The sequence below is a fragment of the Panthera tigris genome, chromosome C2 (assembly GCF_018350195.1).
Source record: "Panthera tigris isolate Pti1 chromosome C2, P.tigris_Pti1_mat1.1, whole genome shotgun sequence".
Classification (NCBI taxonomy): domain Eukaryota; kingdom Metazoa; phylum Chordata; class Mammalia; order Carnivora; family Felidae; genus Panthera; species Panthera tigris.
This window is the reverse complement of record NC_056668.1, coordinates 140975326-140996458: the sequence shown is the minus strand read 5'-3', so window position 1 is coordinate 140996458 and position 21133 is coordinate 140975326. Positions and strand designations below refer to the sequence as shown.

At 36.6% G+C, this 21133-nt stretch overlaps 1 protein-coding gene across 3 annotated transcripts in view; it reads left to right on the top strand.

Moving 5' to 3' along the window:
• NGLY1 (N-glycanase 1) overlaps positions 1–21133 on the top strand; it is a 63065-nt gene that overhangs the window by 7966 nt on the left and 33966 nt on the right. For 2 of the 3 annotated variants that reach the window (XM_007097493.3, XM_042998453.1), the window contains exons 2-3: positions 2962–3076; positions 7848–8093. In XM_007097493.3, the coding sequence (XP_007097555.2) occupies positions 2962–3076; positions 7848–8093 (361 nt within the window). The remainder of the gene's footprint in view (positions 1–2961; positions 3077–7847; positions 8094–21133) is intronic. The other variant, XM_042998452.1, reaches the window with a different exon arrangement.

Below are 21133 nucleotides of genomic sequence, written 5' to 3'. Positions count from 1 at the left end.
AGTAATAAAAATACAAGATTATAGGGTCTCTCATGTACTAAGTTTCCATTTCTGTAAACACTTTCTGGGATTATGCATTCTAAAGAGAAAGAGGGCTAGTAAATGGTCAGCTATGTTTATTCTCAGCGTTCCTGAAATTCTGAAATAGAAACATTTAAGTTGTTTTTTTTTTCCTGAGTCTGTGACCTCAGTGGGAAGCTTACTGTTTAACATGCCTTAAGATCCTAAATATATGGTAGATAATGACTTTCAAGGTGAAAAGCATGACTTTTTTCTACCATTCAATTGTAAACGTAAAGACTAATAATTAACATTCTACAGATTAAACAATTTTGTAGATACCTGGGGGTAAGACAACTAGGAAGATACTAAAATGTGTTCAAAGTGATAGTGAGTGAGGTGCAGGAAATTTTGTTGCCCTTTCAAGACCCTATTCATTCGTTCAATACTATCCAGCAAACAACTAAACAAACACCTCAAGTGAATGTGCACAATTATTGCTAATAAGCAAGATAAATATTACCAGTTGCAGAAATAGTTAAGAGTCAGCAGAGGCAGAAAAAACACATTGAAGAATTATAGCAAAAAATATTGAGAAAAGTCTGCAGAGGAATTAACAGAAGAAGAAGATGAAGCAAAAATAAAGGTGATCCTTAGGGGTAATTTAGACACTGCAAGATAAGGAGAGTAGTAATGAGTTCAAGGATGGTGGATACACTGGGGTGAGAGGCTGTAAGACTAGAGATTTAGAAAGTGTTTTTGTGGTACTTTTCCAAGGACAGGAAGTGGGATCTTACGGATTTGAGGCCTAACGGCTTTGTGGCCAAGTTCTCTAAGCCTTTGAGGGCTTCAGGATGAACTTTTGGCACCATTTTATGTTCAAGACTATGGCTGGTGTGCTCAACATATTTTAAAAGAGATAGATAGAATTTGGGTAACTGGACATTACTGTTGGGTTTTTTTGTTTTTGTTTGCATTATGTTTTTAGTGAGAAAAATACATAAATGGTATGTGAGGCCCATAGATGTAAAAAGATGGGAAATAGACTGTAACAGAAAAGCCGTATCAACAGTTATTTTGAAACATGTATCAGATCAACTAATGAGTGTTTTATAAGAATTTCTTAAACAGTGGTAAAAGAGGGAGGGAAAACTAGAAAATTAAGGCCAGTGAAAGACTTTGATCATGTAAAAATCTGGAAGCTATTGGGGAAAAATACGTAAAACAAACAAAACAACCTCAAGCAGTTTTGCACCAGTAGGTTCTGTCATATTGATGGTAGTGATATGTTTATAACCCTGTGAAACGTGTTGAATATCATGAAAAGATGCTACATTTATCTGTAACTAGCCTTGGTAAATGTAGGGTTATTGTATGGTTTAATGTTTTTTGTTTTAAGTAGTAAGAAAGGGAGGCACACTTACGATCTAGTGTGCCGTAAAAGGCAGGGATGCTAAGTATCTCGCTGTGTGCAGGGCAGCCCCCTACAGCAAAGACCTCCAATGTCAATAATGCCAAGGGTGAGAAGCTCTCATTTAATACACAGAGTAAAAGAGCAGAACATACATTTTTTTCTTTGTGTTTTTTCAACCACCTGTGATGCTCAAATGACCTGTGGTGAAGAACAAGTGTTTTTGTTTTTAATTTCCAGTCTTTGGTGGACCTATACCTTTTGTAAAATAACAATAAAAATTTCATGGCACATCAAATTGTTATAAAAATTGCTGAGTATTCTCAATTTCTGCACATTCTCATGAATGAATAGCAAGGAGTTTGTAGATTGGCTCCAGTCCGTGGACATTTTGAATAACACTATTTTAGAGCTTTGTCCCTGAATATTCTGTAATAAACTTATATAATTTTGGAACTTAAGGAAAAGTTTTAAAAAGATTCATGTATTTATGACAATTGGGCAATAGAGAGTTGCTCAATGGAAAACAAATGTGAAATATGTTAAAACTTCCACAATTAAAATAGGACACAAATGGTTAATGAGTTGTTAATAGTTGCCAGCATTTGTCTGCCATCCCCATTCAATAGCCCAGGCAGATGGCCTCAGCACTCCTTCCCATAGACCCCTGACACAGCCTCAGAATCCTTCTTAAAATAGTAATGGAAGCCACTACCATTGGAAGGGAGTTTGTGTCAGATATGAAATCTACTTATCATCCTAAATTATGTTCTGATGGTCTTGAGTATAATACTGTGATTATCTTAACCTTGTTTTTTTTTCTGATTTTTTAAAAACAGCATTTCCGATTTATCAACGTTATTAAAAATCTCAAAGCTTTTCATATGCTGGTCTTATCCCATGCATGCTATTCAAAATCTTAATCACCATAAAAAAAAAAAAATTGGCTGTGACTAAAATATATCTTGAGCTGAAGCAGAACATAGAGTAAAAACAATCACCAGTCTAGGGAAGAAAGAAAATCAAGGTGTACCTGGGTTTATATTTTTCAGAAGTAAAATTTTTCAGGAACTGTGATCAGTTTTTATGCAGCTTTTTTGTTTCTTTCATTCATTCATTTCACAAGTATTTACTAACCACCGTCTATGCATCAAGCACCATTCTTGATGATTGAGGTACATCAGAACAAAATAGGCAAAACCTTCTGCCCCATGTCTGGAGCTTATGTGGATTTTTTTTTTCTTAGCACCGTAAAAACTCATAAAAGTATGTAGCCTTAATAGCACAGAATTACAGAGTCACATGGATGTCTATTATGGAAGCATTAATATTATCAAATGAAATTAAACAGTAGGGTGGTAGTAAATGTATATTGAGGTAAGAATCTCAAAATCAGGCTGTTTTTCCAGACTGTTCTTCCTCTTTCTGTAAAGCTGGGATCTGTGCTACCTTGTAGCAATATAGCCAATATAAAATGTGAAAAGGAGTGCAAAAACACTGTGGAAAGTATAAATTGTTATATATAATCAAATTTTTTTTATTTAAATCAGAAACCCTAATGATGAAAAATATAGATCTATCCGGATTGGAAACACAGCTTTTTCTACTAGACTCTTACCTGTCAGAGGAGCCGTTGAATGTTTATTTGAAATGGGCTTTGAAGAGGTGAGTATGTTGAAGGGTTTCTTTTCCCCAATTCATGTACAAAGAATTTGTTGTAGTGTTGATGGATAATTACCTAAATAAGATAATATTTTTTTAATTAATTGATCAGTTTGGAAATCTGTGCAGCTAGTTATTTCTTCACCTATTAGACATTTGAAAGTCACAGTAAATATGCTTTAAAATCACAATATAACAACTCTCCCACAGAGAAAATTCTTACAAGTCTTAATGCTTTAGAACAGGTTGGTCAGATATACAACCTAGAGACCCCATTGTGGGTCACTTTAGACTTTTGACAAAAACCTGCTTTGTGAGCACACATGAATACGAATAGGGTCTAACCACCTGTCTCCATTAAGAAATGAGAAGAGTAGACACAGAAAAGCTGAGTTTAGTTGCCACTTTTAAGGAATTTCTTCTGTGACAGAAGAGAAGAATCTCAGTATGTTTTTTGGTTTTTAGGTCAAAGTAAACATTTGGTGTTTTCATCCTCCGGAATCTTGTGGCATAGTTCAATTCTATGCCACAGTGAAAGTAGTTATCAATACCGTGAATTTTCTGTCTGTGTATATGCTTAGCCATTTCTAGTTCATGGAATATTGAAAGAAGTAGAACCAGCTTATGGATACTCGGTAGTCCACAGAGGCTGAATTGGCAAGGCTGTAGAAATTGTTCAGGCGATATGCTGAGTTGCCATAAGAGGTCGTTTCCTTTCTGCCTCTCTGCTCTTCTCCCCAGATTCTGTTCCAGGCTCTGAAGGGTATAATAGTGAACTACAGAAATAGATCCCATCACATGTGGAGCTTGGATTCTAATAGGTTAGACAAATAGTAGACATGAAAACAAAGATGAGTGCAAAGAAGAAAATAAGGCATGGTGATACGATACAAAGCAGCTGTAGAGGCAGGTAGCTAGGTACAGATGCGTGGTCCGGGAAGGCCTCTAGGGAGAGAACATTTGAGCTGGGACCTAAGTGAAAAGAAGTATTTCAGGTACCTGAAGCCCTCAAGTCCAAGTACTTCAGACAATTCACATGTCCAAAGCACTTCCAGCAGGAGTAGCTTTGGCACAGAAAGCTGCACAGACAGGCAGAAATCCAGGGCATGGGGTTTTGAGGACTGTGGTAAAGACTTGGATTTCATTCTAAATGAAACGGGAAACCATAGGAAGGTTTTAGGCAGGGAAGGATATTTAGAAGGTTATTCTAGCTGTTGTAAAGGGAATGTCCTGGATGTTCTGGGATGAGGGCAAGGGGTGAAGCAGGAAGGACCAGTTAGAAAGCGTTTATTAACCTAAGGGAGAAACAGTAATGATTTGTATAAGTTCCGTGAAGGCAGAGCCCTTTGTCTTTTTGTTCCCTGTGTTGCTAGCTCCTAGAATATTACTGGCACATTGAGGCACTCAGTAAACATGTTGAATTAAAGACTGATAGCAGTGGAGATGGGGGAAAGTGGAGGCATCCAGAATTTTTTTTGAAGCAGAATCTGCAGGACTTGCTAATGAACTACATGTGGGGTACAAGGGAAAAGAGGGAATGTAGGTTACTTTTAGGTTTGGTTTGAGCATCTATGTGGATGCAGGTACCATTCAGATTGTGAAATCTGGGAGTGTAGCAGATACTGGGAGAAATCACTACCCAACTTGTGGATAATTATAACTGATAAAACTGTTAAACATAGCAAGTAGGCAATTGGATATATGAGTCTGTAACTCGAAAGGAGAGATCAGGCCGGAAGTATAAATTGTGGTATCTGCTTGTAGTTACTCACAGACATCTGAACATAAAGAATTTAAAAGTGTAGGGGGGAGAGTTGAGAACGTTGCTGATTTTGTTCATGAAAATACAGATGTTTTTAGTCAAATGACAGAAAAATTTAGTAAATGACAACTGGAAACTGTACTAATTTTTCATTTTTGAAGTGTCACAGGTTCCGTGGAGTCATATTTGTCTTTCATTCAACAAATATTTGAGTGCCGGGTGTGATGACCAACTGTCCCAGTTTGCCTGAGGCTATCCTGGGTTTAGCACTCAAAATCCCACATCCTAGAAAACCCATCTCGGGCAGACCCAAAGATTAGTCACATGAGTGCTAGTAACAAGCTGAGACTTGCAGTAGTATTTGACCCAAATAGAGCCACAGTTTCAGAAAAGAGTAACATGCTTTGATCAGACTAATTTATATACTTCAAGTTTCTGATTGGCTTTGGGCATTGCACCTCAGGGCCCGTCTGAAGTCTGTGTGTTATCAGTGTGGCTAAGTTGCAGAAGGAACCATTGGAACTGCAACTGAACTCTGCCATCAGAAAGAAACTTTGGTAGGCTTTACGGTGAAGTAGGAATCTCTCAGACCCATCCTCAAATTTTTATATTTTGTATATTAAAATCCTGGGCACTTTTGGGCCTACTTGCCTCTGAGGCTGAGCTCTTTGTGAAAATTCTGAGAAGGTTGAGAAAGACCGGGATCCGCATGGCTGTGTGACTCATCAGGCTTGCTGAGTGGGATGGTTCCCGCCAGGTGCCACAGGAGGTGGGCAGTGTTGGTTGTCTTGGTGACTGGAAGATATTACCAGCATTTAGTGGGCAGGGAGGGGGCAGGTTTGCTTAACATCTGGCAGGGAGAATTGTCTTAGCAAAAATATGTTAAGAAATAGGGATTTTGTTAAATACTAGAATTCTCATTGATTTCTTATAATGTTACTGGATCTAGTGCAAAGCCTGTGATTTTGTCCTTTCATGAAAATACAGTGCCACTGATTAAACTTTTTGGTACACTTTGGCCGTGATCATACATTCTTTTAGGACTGATCCTGCAAAGTTGGAAAGGAAAGCAGCATCTCTGTCTTATCCGGGCCCTCTCTGAGGTGTGAACTGAACATAGATCCAGAAACCTATTATGCTGTGTTTCCACCTCTGTCCGTGGTGTCTTCTACCTTTCTCAGTGCTGCTCCACTAACAGTATGAGATGGGAAACGTCCATATCTGGTTTTGAATTAAGTGTTGGTCTCTCTTCCCAGACCTCATCAGAGATGCGAGGTGGTTCCTTTCTGATGTTGGAAACTCATTGTGATCTGATTTGTGCTTATCATGTATGTAATTATCACGGCTATAAAAATATTCTCTTTTGCTCAACACTTCCAACTTTTAGTCCAGCTTGTGGTTATTGGTCTCTGTTCAGTCTAAGATGACTCAATTATAGCATAACAATTAAGATTTGTTAAGTGTGGGGGCGCCTGGGTGGCTCGTCGGTTAAGCGTCCGACTTCGGCTCAGGTCATGATCTCACAGTCTGTGGGTTCGAGCCCCGCATCGGGCTCTGTGCTGACAGCTCAGAGCCTGGAGCCTGCTTCCGATTCTGTGTCTCCCTCTCTCTCTGGCCCTCCCCTGCTCATGTTCTGTCTCTCTCTGTCGCAAAAATAAAGAAAAAAACATTAAAAAAAAAAATTTTTTTTAAATAAATAAATAAATAAATAAATAAAAGATTTGTTAAGTGTGAATCCTTACTCCAACAATTGTTCTGTGGCATCAGGCAGGTTATTTAACTTTTCTGAGCCTTCATATTTCCATATAAAGAGTAGGGATAAACCTAGTACCTACCTTGCAGGGTGGTTGTGAGAATTACTTGAGATAATATATGCAAAATGCTTAGTACAGCACCTAGAACACATAAACACAATAAATGATAGTTTTGTTTTTACAGCTATTATGGGTAATGAATATAGAGAGCTTACCGGCCCCTTCTGGCTTTTTAAAAGGGATTCATATGGAATTAATTTTCATGTCATTAATGAGAAATGTCTTGGTCAGTTCATTCTGATAGGTCTGCCATCACCAGGGAAATAAGGTCATTCTCAGATTTATGGAGCTTAACTTAAATGCTCACAATCTGTAAGTCTTATTACTGCACGTTAACAATAGTTTTCTCTCATATATATGCAGCTGGTGGAATTACTATTTTAACACTTGTTTCTCAGTGCCTTGAAACTTAATTGAATATATTTTCATTTCACTTTTTTTCTTGTTTGTAATTTGCTGACTATTTTACATTGTGAGCTTTGTTGTAATGCTTATTGTATCTTAAAGCACTCTGATTATATTGTGGGTATTCACTAAATGAACCACTACTTGAAGAATGGGATTTTTATGGTTTGATTGTTTTGTTTGGACCACCTTTGTATGTACTGTTAACAATCCATAATTTTGAATTGATCATCAGGGTGTGCTTTTTGTCTTCTTGGAAAAATTAGTGGACCCCATATACAGACTGCTAATCATATAGCTATTCTTTAAAGTCTTGGGTTTAGGAGATTCAAAGAAAGAAAGGAGATTTATAACTTCTTGGTTTTATGTGACCCCCTGATCATTTTGTATGGCTGCATCCCTAGTAATTACTGTTACTTCATAGGGAATTTCACAGGGAATAGTAGTATTATATACTATTGCAGAGAAGATAGGAATGTACATTTTTGTAATTCTTACGAGACTTTGTGACTTACTATTCCTAACAAAATATTTTTCTAAAGGCCTTTGAATCGATCAAATAAACTAAGCGTTATATATATGCTAAGAAAGAGACCAATTTTCTGAATTTCCTGGTTTACATTTATGCAGTTTTACCTTTGTTTTTTTTAAAAGTGCCACAATGGTAGAAAAACAAAATGATTATTAATATCTGATGTATTCTATAGTATTGGTTTCATTTTATAGATCTATATATGAATGACTGTCAGTATAAAGCAAAAGTTAAAATTTTTCCCATTTTTATAAATTCCAGGGAGAAACACATCTTATCTTTCCTAAAAAAGCTTCAGTGGAGCAGCTGCAAAAAATTCGTGACCTGATTGCCATAGAAAGAAGTAGCAGATTGGATGAATCAAATAAGACTTACAAAGTAGAATTATCTCAGCAACCTGCACCCAGTACCCAGCTTCCCATTACACAGTCTTCAAATCCTAATGGGTTAACCCAGCATGCAGGGAACAGTGAAGGACAATCATCAAATCCACCACCTGCTCCAATGGTAATGTCAGAATTAAACCTTTCTTAACCAGTTCAGAGTATTGAAACAGCAAAAGCTTTGAAACATGTGATTTATTCCTGGATTTATGCCCTCATATTCTTGGCTCTTAGAATTATAATACATCAGATTTCCTTAGCTCTTTAAAAAATTGTCATTTTGTAACAAGTGGGGAAAATGACCATCTTTTTTTATACTTTTAAATCTTAACTTTCAGTGTATTGCCTTTTAGGCATTTCATCATTTATCATATAAATGTACCCGTTGCCTTGGTACTTAAATCAGTCATATAAATAGTATGCCTTTAACCTAAAACACAATAACAGACTTGCAGGACGATGGCAGTCATATGAGATTTCCTCTACTGTATTGACACTTCTGGTCTAAATTTTACCTGCTGCCATTCATTCTGGGGATTATTAATTCCAATAACCAAACCCTTATCAACCCCTCAGTTTAGTGAAAGGAACCAACTTCTTTAAGTTTAAAGTAAATAGTAATGCATTCACTCCTTAAGAGTGGTGCTACCAGATTAGTGAAGCTTAGTTAGTGGCATACACAGATATATGCTTCTGTAGAACTGATATCAGACTTGTGATCTCTTACAGGCATCCCTGGTACACTTAACTGATCTCATGTAATAGGAAACTATCTTGTTTACAAAAATCCCTTTTGATACAAGTCCTTAAGGTTTCCTCTGAATTTTCACTGTCAGAAAAATTTCGTGATTTTTTTTCTCTAGTAATTTTATCAGTAGCCAGCTTCAACTCGTATCCTCTTGTGTTAATTTTGGTAAAACATCTTGTTACCGTCCTCCATAAAGCATAACTTCTATATAGAGTCAGTTATTAAATCTACCCTTAATCTTCAGTTGATTAATTCCCTAGTAGTCAAATGATTACTGGGCATTTCTTTGTTTATGCTGAGAAGACCCTAAACTTGTCTTTAAAAAATAAAGAATAAAGGTGGTAAGGGCTGTCAGGGGAATAGACAGAGTCACTGTCCTTTCATGTAATTCTTGTTGAGTGGTTTCCATACTTTTTTCTTTGTGGAGGATTAACTCCTCTGAAACATATTAGTGCTTCAATTTACTTAAATTGACCTTGAAGTCTTTAAAATGTTTTCTCTTCTCATTAACTTCACAGCTAATTTTTATTTATTTTTAATGTTTATTTGTTTTGAGAGAGAGAGCTCGGAGAGATGTGTGCAAGAGATGTGTGCATGCCAGCGGGAGAGGGGTAGAGAGAAGGTGGAAAGAGAGAGGGTGTAAGTGGGGGAGGGGCAGAGAGAGGAGGAGAGAGAATCCCAAGCAGGTTCTGCGCTGACAGCGGGGTGCTCCATCTCACGAACCATGAGATCATGACCTAAGCCGAAATCGAGAGTCGGATGCTTAACTGACTGAGCCACCCAGGCGTCCTTACAGCTAATGTTTATTTATAATAATAATAAATACAACTAGTGTTTGTGAATGCTTTCAAGAAACTGGTACTGGATACATTAGGTCAACTAGTAATAATACTAAGTGGCAGTGGCCATTCCGTGAGATAGCATACGTGAAAACTTTTTTTAACTATAAAGGTTTGCTCTTGGTAATAATAATTCTTTCTGTAAAGTATCTGAGCTGCTTCATTAAGTGACAGAATTATCACAGAGTAACAGAAAAATGTGACTGCTTAACTCTAATGTGACAGAATCGTAACCCTAATCAGTCCATTCTTTCGAACAGTGGTTTCCACTCTTTCTTGATTGCACATCTTAACAGTAATGTAGGTGTTGAGTACCTGACCTGGCATCTATTTCCTTACAAATTATATACTTCTAATCTGTTATGTACCTTACAAGAGAATTGTGTAAAGAAGGTGAAATAAAAAGTAAATCTAAGATGCACCCAGTAGATTCTTTCGTGCTCCTCTCATGAGCATGTGTGCTCCATCTTAGATTGCCTGACGTCTTCAGTTTGGCAGGTAAGGCTGATACAGAAGCGCCTTTCACTCCTTCATTTTTTAGCACCATTTCTTATGTTTTCTAATCATAGTGTTAAAATATATGTTTTAAGATTCCCTACTTCATCTTTTGTTGGATCTCATTGTTACGGGTTAAAATGTACAGTAGTAACCAGTTTTACAGAAAAGCATATAATATACGAAAACATTTTATTTTACAAAATAGCTGTTTGCTAGACTAAGTACTGTTTTGGCTCAGGAAACCCATTCGCATTTTCCAACTCGTCTGTAACCTCTTTCCTCTTTTTGATTCTTAACCTTGCAATTCAGATACACTTTGAGGTCTTTAAAACTCTGTAATCACCAGAAAGCCACTGGATGCTGTACTAAAAACAAAATGCCATTTTATTGACAAAACAAATACAGAATTTAGAAGAAAATCAACTTTCTTAAAGACCTATCCCTTTAGTAGGCAGTCTGTTACCGACTCTTATTTCTCTGGTCCTTGGAACACAGTAACTTTTTTTGAGTTCCTTAAGGGAATTGGGAGAAATTAGAATGAATCTTGTTTTTTATTGCCAAGTCTTGGTTTTCCGCAGATCACTGGAATATGTAGTTTAAAAAAGTGGGGCACCAGAGTGGCTAAGTAAGTTAGGTGTCCAGCTTCAGCTCAGGTCATGATCTCATGGTTTGTGGGTTCAATCCCCACATCAGGCTCTATGCTGATAGCTCAGAGCCTGGAGACTACTCTGGATTCTGTGCCTCCCTCTCTCTGCCATCCCCTGCTTACACACTCATGCTCTCTCTCTCTCTCTCTCTCAACAATAAATAAACATTAAAAAAATGTTTTAAGTATTTTGTTATTTAAGCATCCATCACCGCTACTTGTTATACTACAGAATTTGATAATTATATTCTCCTGCCTTGCCCATTTTGAATGGGGGTACTAATTCCTAATTAAAATAGACTAAATTCAAGCAGCAAGAGAAAGATTTAACATGCATATAAACTAGACAAATCCTGAGCACTGATGTGCTCGCGGCTATTATATTTTTCGTTAAAATTACATCAAGTAAAATCATGAATTATAAAACAAGGTGATAGTCACTGATGAAGTTTGCCAATAAGCTTTTCCTTTAAGATATAAAATACTGGAATATATTGGTATTAAATAAAAGGCGATGGTTGCTAGAAACTTATTTTGCTGCTCTTTTTGAATATTTATGTAAATAAATTACACAGTATGTAGCTTTTTGCTTTGGCTTCTTTTACTTTTATGCTTTTGAAGCTTATTCATATTGTAGGATGTATCAGTATTTTATTCCTTTTTACTGCTGGATAGTATTCCATGTTGGACTTTTGGGTGGTTTCCCCATCTTTGCCAATTAGGAATATTGCTGTTTTGAACATTCACATACGAGGCTTTGTGTGGACATATGTTTTCATTTCTCTTGGATAGATTTCTAGAAGTGGAACCACTAGGTTGTGTGGTAAGTTTATGTTTAATTTTTTAAGACATTGCCAAGCTGTTTTCCAAGGTTGCTGTACCATTCTACATTCTCACCAGCAGTGTGTGAATGTTACAATTCTCAATATCCTCACTGACACTTGTTATTGTCTTTTTTATTATGGCAATTTTAGTGGATGTTAGGTAGTATCTCATTGTGGCTTTAATTTGCATTTCTCTAATGACTCAATTGACTTTTAAATTTGCTGGTTATACATGCTGAGTGTGTAGTGTTCCTATAGGACATAATTTCCTGTTAACCCTTTATATATTTTTATACCCTTTGCTCTCCAAAAGCAGTTTCAAAATAGCAAAAATAGTTTCTCAAAGACATAGAACCTTAGAATGTTAAAAGCATTATATTTCCAATTTTGTGACTTTATCTAGGTTGAAAACATGATTCTGAAGTATGATTTGCTTAAAATAAGTCTTCAGCAATTATTATACAGCTAGTTTATGTTCATACTTTTATTTGGCATATGCCTAATTTTTTAAACGTATGTGGAATTGTTAAAGGACTTTTCATCAACTCCAACCACTCTAGAAATTGTTGTCCATTGTGTATGTGGGTATACATTTATTTATTTAAAAGAATTACCATTTGAGGGGCACCTGGGTGGCTCAGTCAGTAAAGCGTCTGACTTTGGATCAGGTAATGATCTCAAGGTTTGTAAGTCCGAGCCCCACATTGGGCTCTCTGCTGTCAGTGCAGATCCTCTGCCCCCCACTCTCTCTGCCCATCCCCTGCTCTCTCTCTCTCTCTTTCTCTCTCTCTCTCTCTCAAAAAATAAACTTTAAAAAAGTAGCAAAAGAATTGCCATTTGAGATTATTCTGTTGGAATTATAAATATAATATATTTTTAGACGATAACAAAATGAGTTGGTTGATTTTTTTATGAGTTTATTTATTTATTTTTTAAATGTTTATTTATTTGAGAGACCAGCCTGTGAGCATGGGGTAGAGAGCAAAGGGAAAGAGTGTGAGGGCGGGGAATCCCAAGCTGGAACTCACCTGAGCCAACACCGGGAGTCGGATGCTTAACCAACTAAGCCATCCAGGCACCCCCGAGTTGATTTATTTTTGAACTAACTTAATCTCTTAAGAAACCTTTTAGTCTGTATCTATATATGATCTTTATTAGAGAAGAAGTCTTCTATTTGGACATAAGATTTAAATGTCTAATTTCTTGTTGTGAACCTAACATTGTTAAAGGTAAAATACATCTGCATACCCTTCAATAAGGGATCACTTAAATTATAACACATCCATATACCAGAATTTTTTTAGCATCTGTTAAAAATGATGATGTGGTCTGTTTTGACATTAAGAGACTTATTATGTGGGAAAAAAGGTAAACTCAGAATTCTAAAATTAAACAACATGTGTGTATGTATAATATTTCAATTTTCTTATTAAAAATGCACATACATAGAATTTAAGATACAAAACAAATCAACAGAGGGAAGGGAAGCAAAAATAATATAAAAACAGGCAGGGGGACAAAACACAAGAGACTGTTAAATATAGAGAACAAACTGAGGGTTGCTGGAGGGGTTGTGGGTGGGGGGATGGCCTAAATGGGCAAGGGGCATTAAGGAGGGCACTTGTTGGGATGAGCACTGGGTTTTTATACATAGGTGAAGAATCACTGGAATCCACTCCTGAAATCCGTGTTGCACTATATGCTAACTAACTTGGAAGTAACTTAAAAAATAAATAAATAATGTTTTTAAATGCACACACATATGTTCATTTTAAAAAGGTCTAGAAGGCTATACAATGAATTCTTAGCCATTATTTTATCTGGGGGTGAAATTACAGGTGATTCCATATTACTTACACCATTCAGTATTTCCTGAGAATTTCTCATAACAACATTTATTACTTTAAGTAGAAAAAAAGGAGGTTTTGTAAGAAATAAGGTAATTAAAATCACAAGTTGATTAAAACTATAATTAAAAAATTATTAAATGGAACTTTTGTGTTTAAAAACAGGTTCTAAATTTAAAAGCCACAAAAGCAAAGAGCTACATAAAGGTAGAAGGAAGACTGATGGGCCTGGGGACTGTTGGTCCTTTACTAAAAAAGTATAATTACTAATACAGCTTCCATGGGTCTCATCGCATGATTTGGCAAAATATACATATTATCTTTTTTTCGTATATAGTGTCTTAAATATATTTCACATTAGAAACCAAAATAATTAGAATCCAAGTATGATCAGTGAAGAAAAACATCTTTTTGACTTAAAACCAGACAGATTGCGCATTTTAAACTTCTATTTGGACTCCAAATATTACTTCAACTCTCTCAGGCAATTAACTGCTGCCTTGTGTACATGGTTACCCAGCTGCTGTGGTCGCCATGCAATCAGCAGACTTCTAGTTTTACCACTTAGTGCTCATGGAGCTGTGCCAAAGAATATGTAAAGAAATAAGGCAAGAAAATAAACTATTGTTCAGGATTGTCTGAGTGCCATTAAAACCACAACGAATGAGGTAATTTCCAGATTGGAAGTATTAAATTGAAAACAAAAATCTCTAGATGAGTTCTTACCTTACTCTCAGTAAATGAAAACTTGCATTTAAGAACAACAACAAAAATATTGCTGTGCCTCATTTTTGTAAGAATTCTTTAAAGTAAAAATGGAGACATTTCTTTTTTGTGTTTCTGTATCCATTCTGGTAAAGGAGCATATTCCTCCCTGTTGTGAAGAGCCTGGATCTGTCATCACCAGATCTTCAATAAATTTCCTCATCCATCTCTTGAACTTGTCCCTTCTGTAAATCGGGGAGGTGTGTCTGCTCTTAATAAAAGCCACTTCCTCCTTTGTCCCGGCATCCCTTCTTCTCTGTTACCTGTGTAATCTTACATGGGCTGTGCACAGTCTTGAATCCTCTTTTCTTGGGGATCCTTCTCAGTGGCATTTAAACCTTGCATTAGACCAGTTTTCATCTAATGTTAGACTGTTTGCATCAGAATGAGCTGGACATTCAGATTCCTAGGTGTAACCCCAAACTGGCTAACTCCAAAAGGAAGATTCGGGAATTGGGAAATCTGCATTTTTACAAGTGGATTAATGTTTAAGAACCTTTCCTATAAGCACCCCTGTCTTAGAAACAAGCCAGCATACAAATATCCCTACCTAGATCCTTCACGTCCAGTGGTTCTCATTTCTTCTTGGCAGAAAGTTTCAGGAAGAGTCAGTCCCCTGTACTCATCATTGCATCTTTACTTTTTACACACTGGTGTAGTGAGCTTCCGTTCTTTGTTTGTTTTTTAATTTTTTTAGTGTTTATTTTTGAGAGAGGGACAGAACTTGAATGGGGGAGGGGCAGAGAGAGGGAGACACAGAATCTGAAGCGGGCTCCAGGCTCTGAGCTGTCAGCACAGATCCTGATGTGGGCTTCGAACTCACTAATGGCGAAATCATGACCTGAGCTGAAGTTGGACGCTTAACCAACTGAGCCAACCAGGCGCCCCGGGAGCTTCCATTCTTTAATCATGTGCCCTGTCAGTAAAATGTTGAGCATATCCTTTCAATGTATATTTTTGTTTGTGAATTATATACATAATTATATATATGTTTTTTATTATTTTGTTCACAAATTATATATAAATATATACTATTATGCCATTATATTCATCGTAAGACAATGTCAATAGAAGCTATCAAGTAAATAATATTTTTAATTTTTTAACTTTTTTTTTTTTTGAGACGGAGACAGAGCAGGAGCAGGGGAGGGTCAGAGAGAAAGGGAGAAACAGAATCCGAAGCAGGCTCCAGGCTCTAGGCTGTCAGCACAGAGCCCGATGCGAGGCTCGAACTCAGGGACCGTGAGATCATGACCTGAGCTGAAGTCGGCCGCTCAACCAACTGAGCTATCCAGGCACCCCAATAATATTTTTAATTTTTAAAAACGTATTAATCATATATCATTGATGTGGATGTAAATGAACTAATTTGGGTATAACTGTATTTTAAATAGTCTTGATAATTTTGAATTTAGCGGCAAACTTTGTTAGATCTAAGTAGATTGTGATTTATGTATTTAATTTGGCCTTAAAATGTAGCTGTTGAAGGGCTCATACCAAAAAAAAGTATACGAGTTAGCCCCGCCATTTTCTTCTTGTTTACATGTACTTGCAGTATTAGTATTAGCTTCCATGCCTAGAGGTCTTTGAATCTTTGTTGTTGTTGTTGTTGTTGTTGTTGTTGTTGTTGTTGTTTAATTTTATTTTTAAGTAATCTCCACACCCAACTCAGGGCTCGAACTCACAACCCTGAGACCGAGAGCTGCATGCTCCACCAACTGAACCAGCCAAGTACCCCAAGTATTTGTAATATTTCCAAGCCAGGTTGAGGGTTAATTAGTGAAAACTACATAATATAACCTGTAAATTCACTTAGCCAGGCACACACGAATTGCAAAACCTTGTAATATGGTGAAAGCAGTAGTAGGAGTGAACATGCCAGTTGTTAACTCCCCCTGTACTTTGTGGTACTTTTCTCTCCTCAGGTGAGCTTCTCTAACCTCAGGGGGAGCTACTGATAATCCAAATTCTAAATATTATTATAACTTAATTGCTTTATTTTTCGGACAAAAGAAGAATGTAAATAGAAGTTCTAATATTTTCTGTGTACTTTCTAGTGGACCATTTTGTGGAGTTGCTTTGGTACACTTAGACCACTTTGGGACACAGTTACACAACTAAGTTTCTTACAACCTGTTTGCCTTATTAACATTATTACAAAACTTCTTACTGAGATTGTCAAATATCTCCATGCTGCTAAATTTAATATACTTTTTTTCTTCAGTTCATTTTTACTTGACCGTTTGTCACCTTTAGTTCAGTTGATCATTTCCTGGTTTTCCTTCTACTATAATTGGCTCAACTATTACCCCATTTAGTTGCTCATTCAAAATTCACAGATTATTCCTAATGTATTTTTCTAGTTTTCTAACTGCCCCCTGACTTCCCAATTCAGTCACCAAGACTTCTTAATCCTAAATTCTTTTTATTACTTTTCTACCACTACTGAGCCATCTACTTGAAGCCATCAGCTCTCAGTTCTACAGACCCCTTTGGGTGTTTTCATAACCTCCTTTCTCCACTCTACAGTTGGAATAGTATTCTGAAAACACAAATATGATCCTTTTACTCCCTTGCTTAAGTATCTTTAATAGCTTCCCATCACAATGGAAAGAGACCAAAAAGATCTAAGTGCTTACCAATCAACTTCATCCTCAGCTTTCTCTCTCCATTTCCCCTTGGTTCTCCATGCTCTCAACCCTGCGATAGGCTCCCTGACCGTTTATAATTTGCTAAGCATGTCCCCACACACACACACTCCCCAGCTATCTCTGTGCTGTACCTTCTGATAGGAATGGTCTTTTCACTTTCCTGCTTATTAGCCTCTTCTCATCCTTCATAATTTACCACAAATACCATTTTTTCAGGGAATTCTAGGTTTGGAATCCCTGTTATACAGTGTCATTATCCTCGGTATTTTCCTTATAACTTTTCTTATACCTGTGAATAAATTGTCTAACTTAGCATTATATCCCCAGTACATAGCAAATAATAAGGGCTCATTAAATATTTGAGTAAATTAATATTGTTATACCAGTATTTGTTTCTGCATCCATAGACTACTTTGTGAGGATAATGTCCTTGACTATTTTGGTCTCCATTATTTTTCCAGTATGTAACACACACACACACACACACACACACACACACACACACACATTTATACACAAATATTTATTGACTTAATATGGTAAGTTTTGTCATTATTTGTTTCATGCCTTTCCTTCCCTTAGACCATAAAGTGATCGTGTCTGTCCTGTACACCCATCTCCAGTGCTTTAAATAGTTCTTGACATTAAAGAGAGTATTTGATAATGGTTTTTATTTATTTATTATTATCTTTTAAATTTACATTCAAATTAGCATATAGTGCAACAATGATTTCAGGAGTAGATTCCTTAATGCCCCCTACCCATTTAGTCCATCCCCCCTCCCACAACCCCTCCAGTAACCCTCTGTTTGTTCTCCATGTTTAAGAGTCTCTTATGTTTTGTCCCCCTCCCTGTTTTTATATTATTTTTGCTTCCCTTCCCTTGTGTTCATCTGTTCTGTGTCTTAAAGTCCTTGTATGAGTGAAGTCATATGATATTTGTCTTTTTCTGACTGACTAATTTCACTTAGCATAATACCCTCCAGTTCCATCCACGTAGTTGCAAATGGCAACATTTCATTCTTTTTGATTGCCAAGTAATACTCCATTGTATATATATACCACATCTTTGTCCATTCATCCATCGATGGACATTTGGGCTCTTTCCATACTTTGGCTATTGTTGATAGTGCTGCTATAAACATTGGGATGCATGTGTCCCTTTGAAACAGCACCCCTGTATCCCTTGGATAAATGCCTAGTGGTGAAATTGCTGGGTCGTAGGGTAGTTCTATTTTTAGTTTTTTGAGGAACCTCCAGACTGTTTTCCAGAGTGGCTGCACCAGTTTGCATTCCCACCAGCAGTGCAAAAGAGATCCTTTTTCTCCGCATCCTCGCCAACATCTGTTGTTGCCTGAGTTGTTAATGTTGGCCATTCTGACAGGTGTGAGGTGGTATCTCATTGTGGTTTTGATTTTTATTTCCCTGATGATGAGTGATGTTGAGCATTTTTTCATGTGTTGGTTGGCCATCTGGATGTCTTTGGAGAAGTGTCTATTCATGTCTTTTGCCCATTTCTTCATTGGATTAATTGTTTTTTGGGTGTTGAATTTGATAAGTTGTTTATAGATTTTTGGATACTAACCCTTTATCTGATATGTTGTTTGCAAATATCTTCTCCCATGCCGTCAGTTGCCTTTTAGTTTTGTTGATTGTTTCCTTCACTGTGCAGAAGCTTTTTATTTTGATGAGGTCCCAATAGTTCATTTTTGCTTTTGTTTCCCTTGCCTCCAGAGATGTGTTGAGTAAGAAGTTGCTGCGGCCAAGGTCAAAGAGGTTTTTGCCTGCTTTCTCCTCGAGCATTTTGATGGCTTCCTGTCTTACATTTAGGTCATTCATCCATTTTGAGTTTATTTTTGTGTATGGTGTAAGAAAGTGGTCTCTTTTCATTGTTCTGCATGTTGCTGTCCAGTTTTCCCAGCACCACTTGCTGAAGAGACTGTCTTTTTTCTATCGGATATTCTTTCCTGCTTTGTCAAAGATTAGTTGGCCATACATTTGTGGGTCCATTTCTGGGTTTTCTATTCTGTTCCATTGATCTGAGTGTCTGTTTTTGTGCCAGATAATAATTTGTATTTTGAAACTTAATCTGGCTATGGCTACCTTTTATTTTTATTTTTTAAGTTGTTTTCAGTGTTTGTTTATTTTTGAGAGGGAGTGCGAGAGCACAAGCAAGGGATGGGCAAAGAGAGAGGGAGAGAGAGGATCTGAAGCAGGCTCCGCGCTGACAACAGAGAACCTGATGTGGGGCTCGAACCCACGAACTGAACCGTGAGCTCATGACCTAAGCTGAAGTCAGACACATAACCAACTGAGCCACCCAGGCACCCCTTGGCTACCTGTTAATAAACACACATACAACCCGTTCATATTTATCATAACTGCTAATATATTGGAATTTATTTCTGACATCTTATTTTGTGTTGCCTGTGTCCTTTGCTTTTGTTTTTTTTCCCATTTCTGTTTTATATTGAAAACATTTTCTTCAATTATTTTCCCTTTAAAAGTTAAAAAAAGTTAAATATCTTTTTGGTTTTCTATTGCATTTAAGTTTTTAATGCAAATATTTAATTTTGTACATATATATTTACTTTTACATATCATATATATATGTTATATACATGTTATATATATATATATATATATATATATACTTGTTATATAACATGTTAGAAAAAATACATTTATATATCACATATATATACATATATATATACACATGTATATATATGTATATATGGATGTACATATATATGTATGTATATATGGATGTATATATATACATGTATATATATGTATATATATGGATGTATATATGATATATAAATGTATTTTTTTCAACATGTTATAACAAGACAGGAACCTCAGAAAGATTTTACTTTTTCTGCTTTCTTCCCTGCTACCTTCTTTATGAGAAGATTTGAGATATTGCTGTTCAGTTACTATTTATAATAATCAGAACTTAGGTTTTACTAGTTTATTTTTTTAACTTGTTCCTGCTTCTTTTATCTCAGTTTCTACTGGGTGATCTGTTTATTTACTTTGAATATATTATATTTTGAGGGGAAAATAACTTCCCTAAGAATTCTTTTAGATAAGATTTGGGAGTGGTATACTTTCTACACTGTTACATATCAGAAAACATATTTCTTGTGCCCTTTTGTGTGATTAGTTTGGCTGGGTATGAATCCTGTTTTCCAGTCATTTTCCCTCAGAATTTCTTTTTTTTTTTTTAAATGTTTCTTTATTTATTTTTGAGAGCAAGAGAAAGAGAGAGAATCCCAAGAGGCTCCGCGCTGTCAGCACAGACCCCACACAGGGCTCTGTCTCACAAACTGCGAGATCATGACCTGAGCAGAAATCAAGAGTTGGAGGCTTACTGACTGAGCCACCCAGGCGCCCCCCTCAGAATTTCTTATTTATTTATTTATTTATTTATTTATTTATTTATTTATTTATTTATTTATAAGGGGGGAGTGGGAGGGACAGAGAGAGAGTGAGAGAGAATCCCAAGCAGGCTCTGCACTGTCAGTGTGGATCCCATTGTGGGGCTTGAACTCATGAACCATGAGATCATGACCTGAGTTGAAACCAAGTTGGATGCCACCCAGGTGCCCCAACCCCTCAGAATTTCAAAGATTTTGTTTAAATGTTTCTAATGAGATGTCTGATTCATTAGAGCATATTAGGATTTTTTCTATTTACTGTTATGAAATATCCCTATTATATGCCTAGTTTTATCCCCCCATTCGTAGTGGCTCTTTTCTTCAACTATTGGTTTCTGCTATTTCTTGGAGAAGTTTCTCTTCTCCACTTTTTCTACTCTATTTTCTAGATTTCCTGTTGGCTGGATTTGGGAACTTTTGGATTTATACTCAGTGTCTATTTGTTGGGTTTTTTGGGCAGGGGCGGAGGGATTTTTTTTTTTTTTTTTTTTTTTTGGCACATTCTCAGAAAATGTCTTGGTTCAGTCTTCTAATTGATCACTCTTTAGCTATGTTTATTCTACTGTTTGACACCCTCTGTACTTTGTCCTTTCAGTGTTTAAATTTTTAATTTCCAGGATCCGTAGTTGTCTTTTGCTGAATACAGTATACCCTCAAATCTCTGAAGATAGACTTTTTTATAGTCTGTCTCTGTATTTGCTGCCGTGGCTACAGGGTTAGTTCTTCCGATGTTGATGCTAGTATGTCTTCTCAACAGTTTGGGTTGTTGCAGATGCAGTGAGTCTTGAGAGTTCCCACGAGCCTGTCTGTGAATACAGCATCTTCTTCTAGCAATTGTAGGGAGGGGTAGCACATGCTACCAGGGTAGGCTGTACCAGAAGCAGCAGTTCTGAGCTTGGAA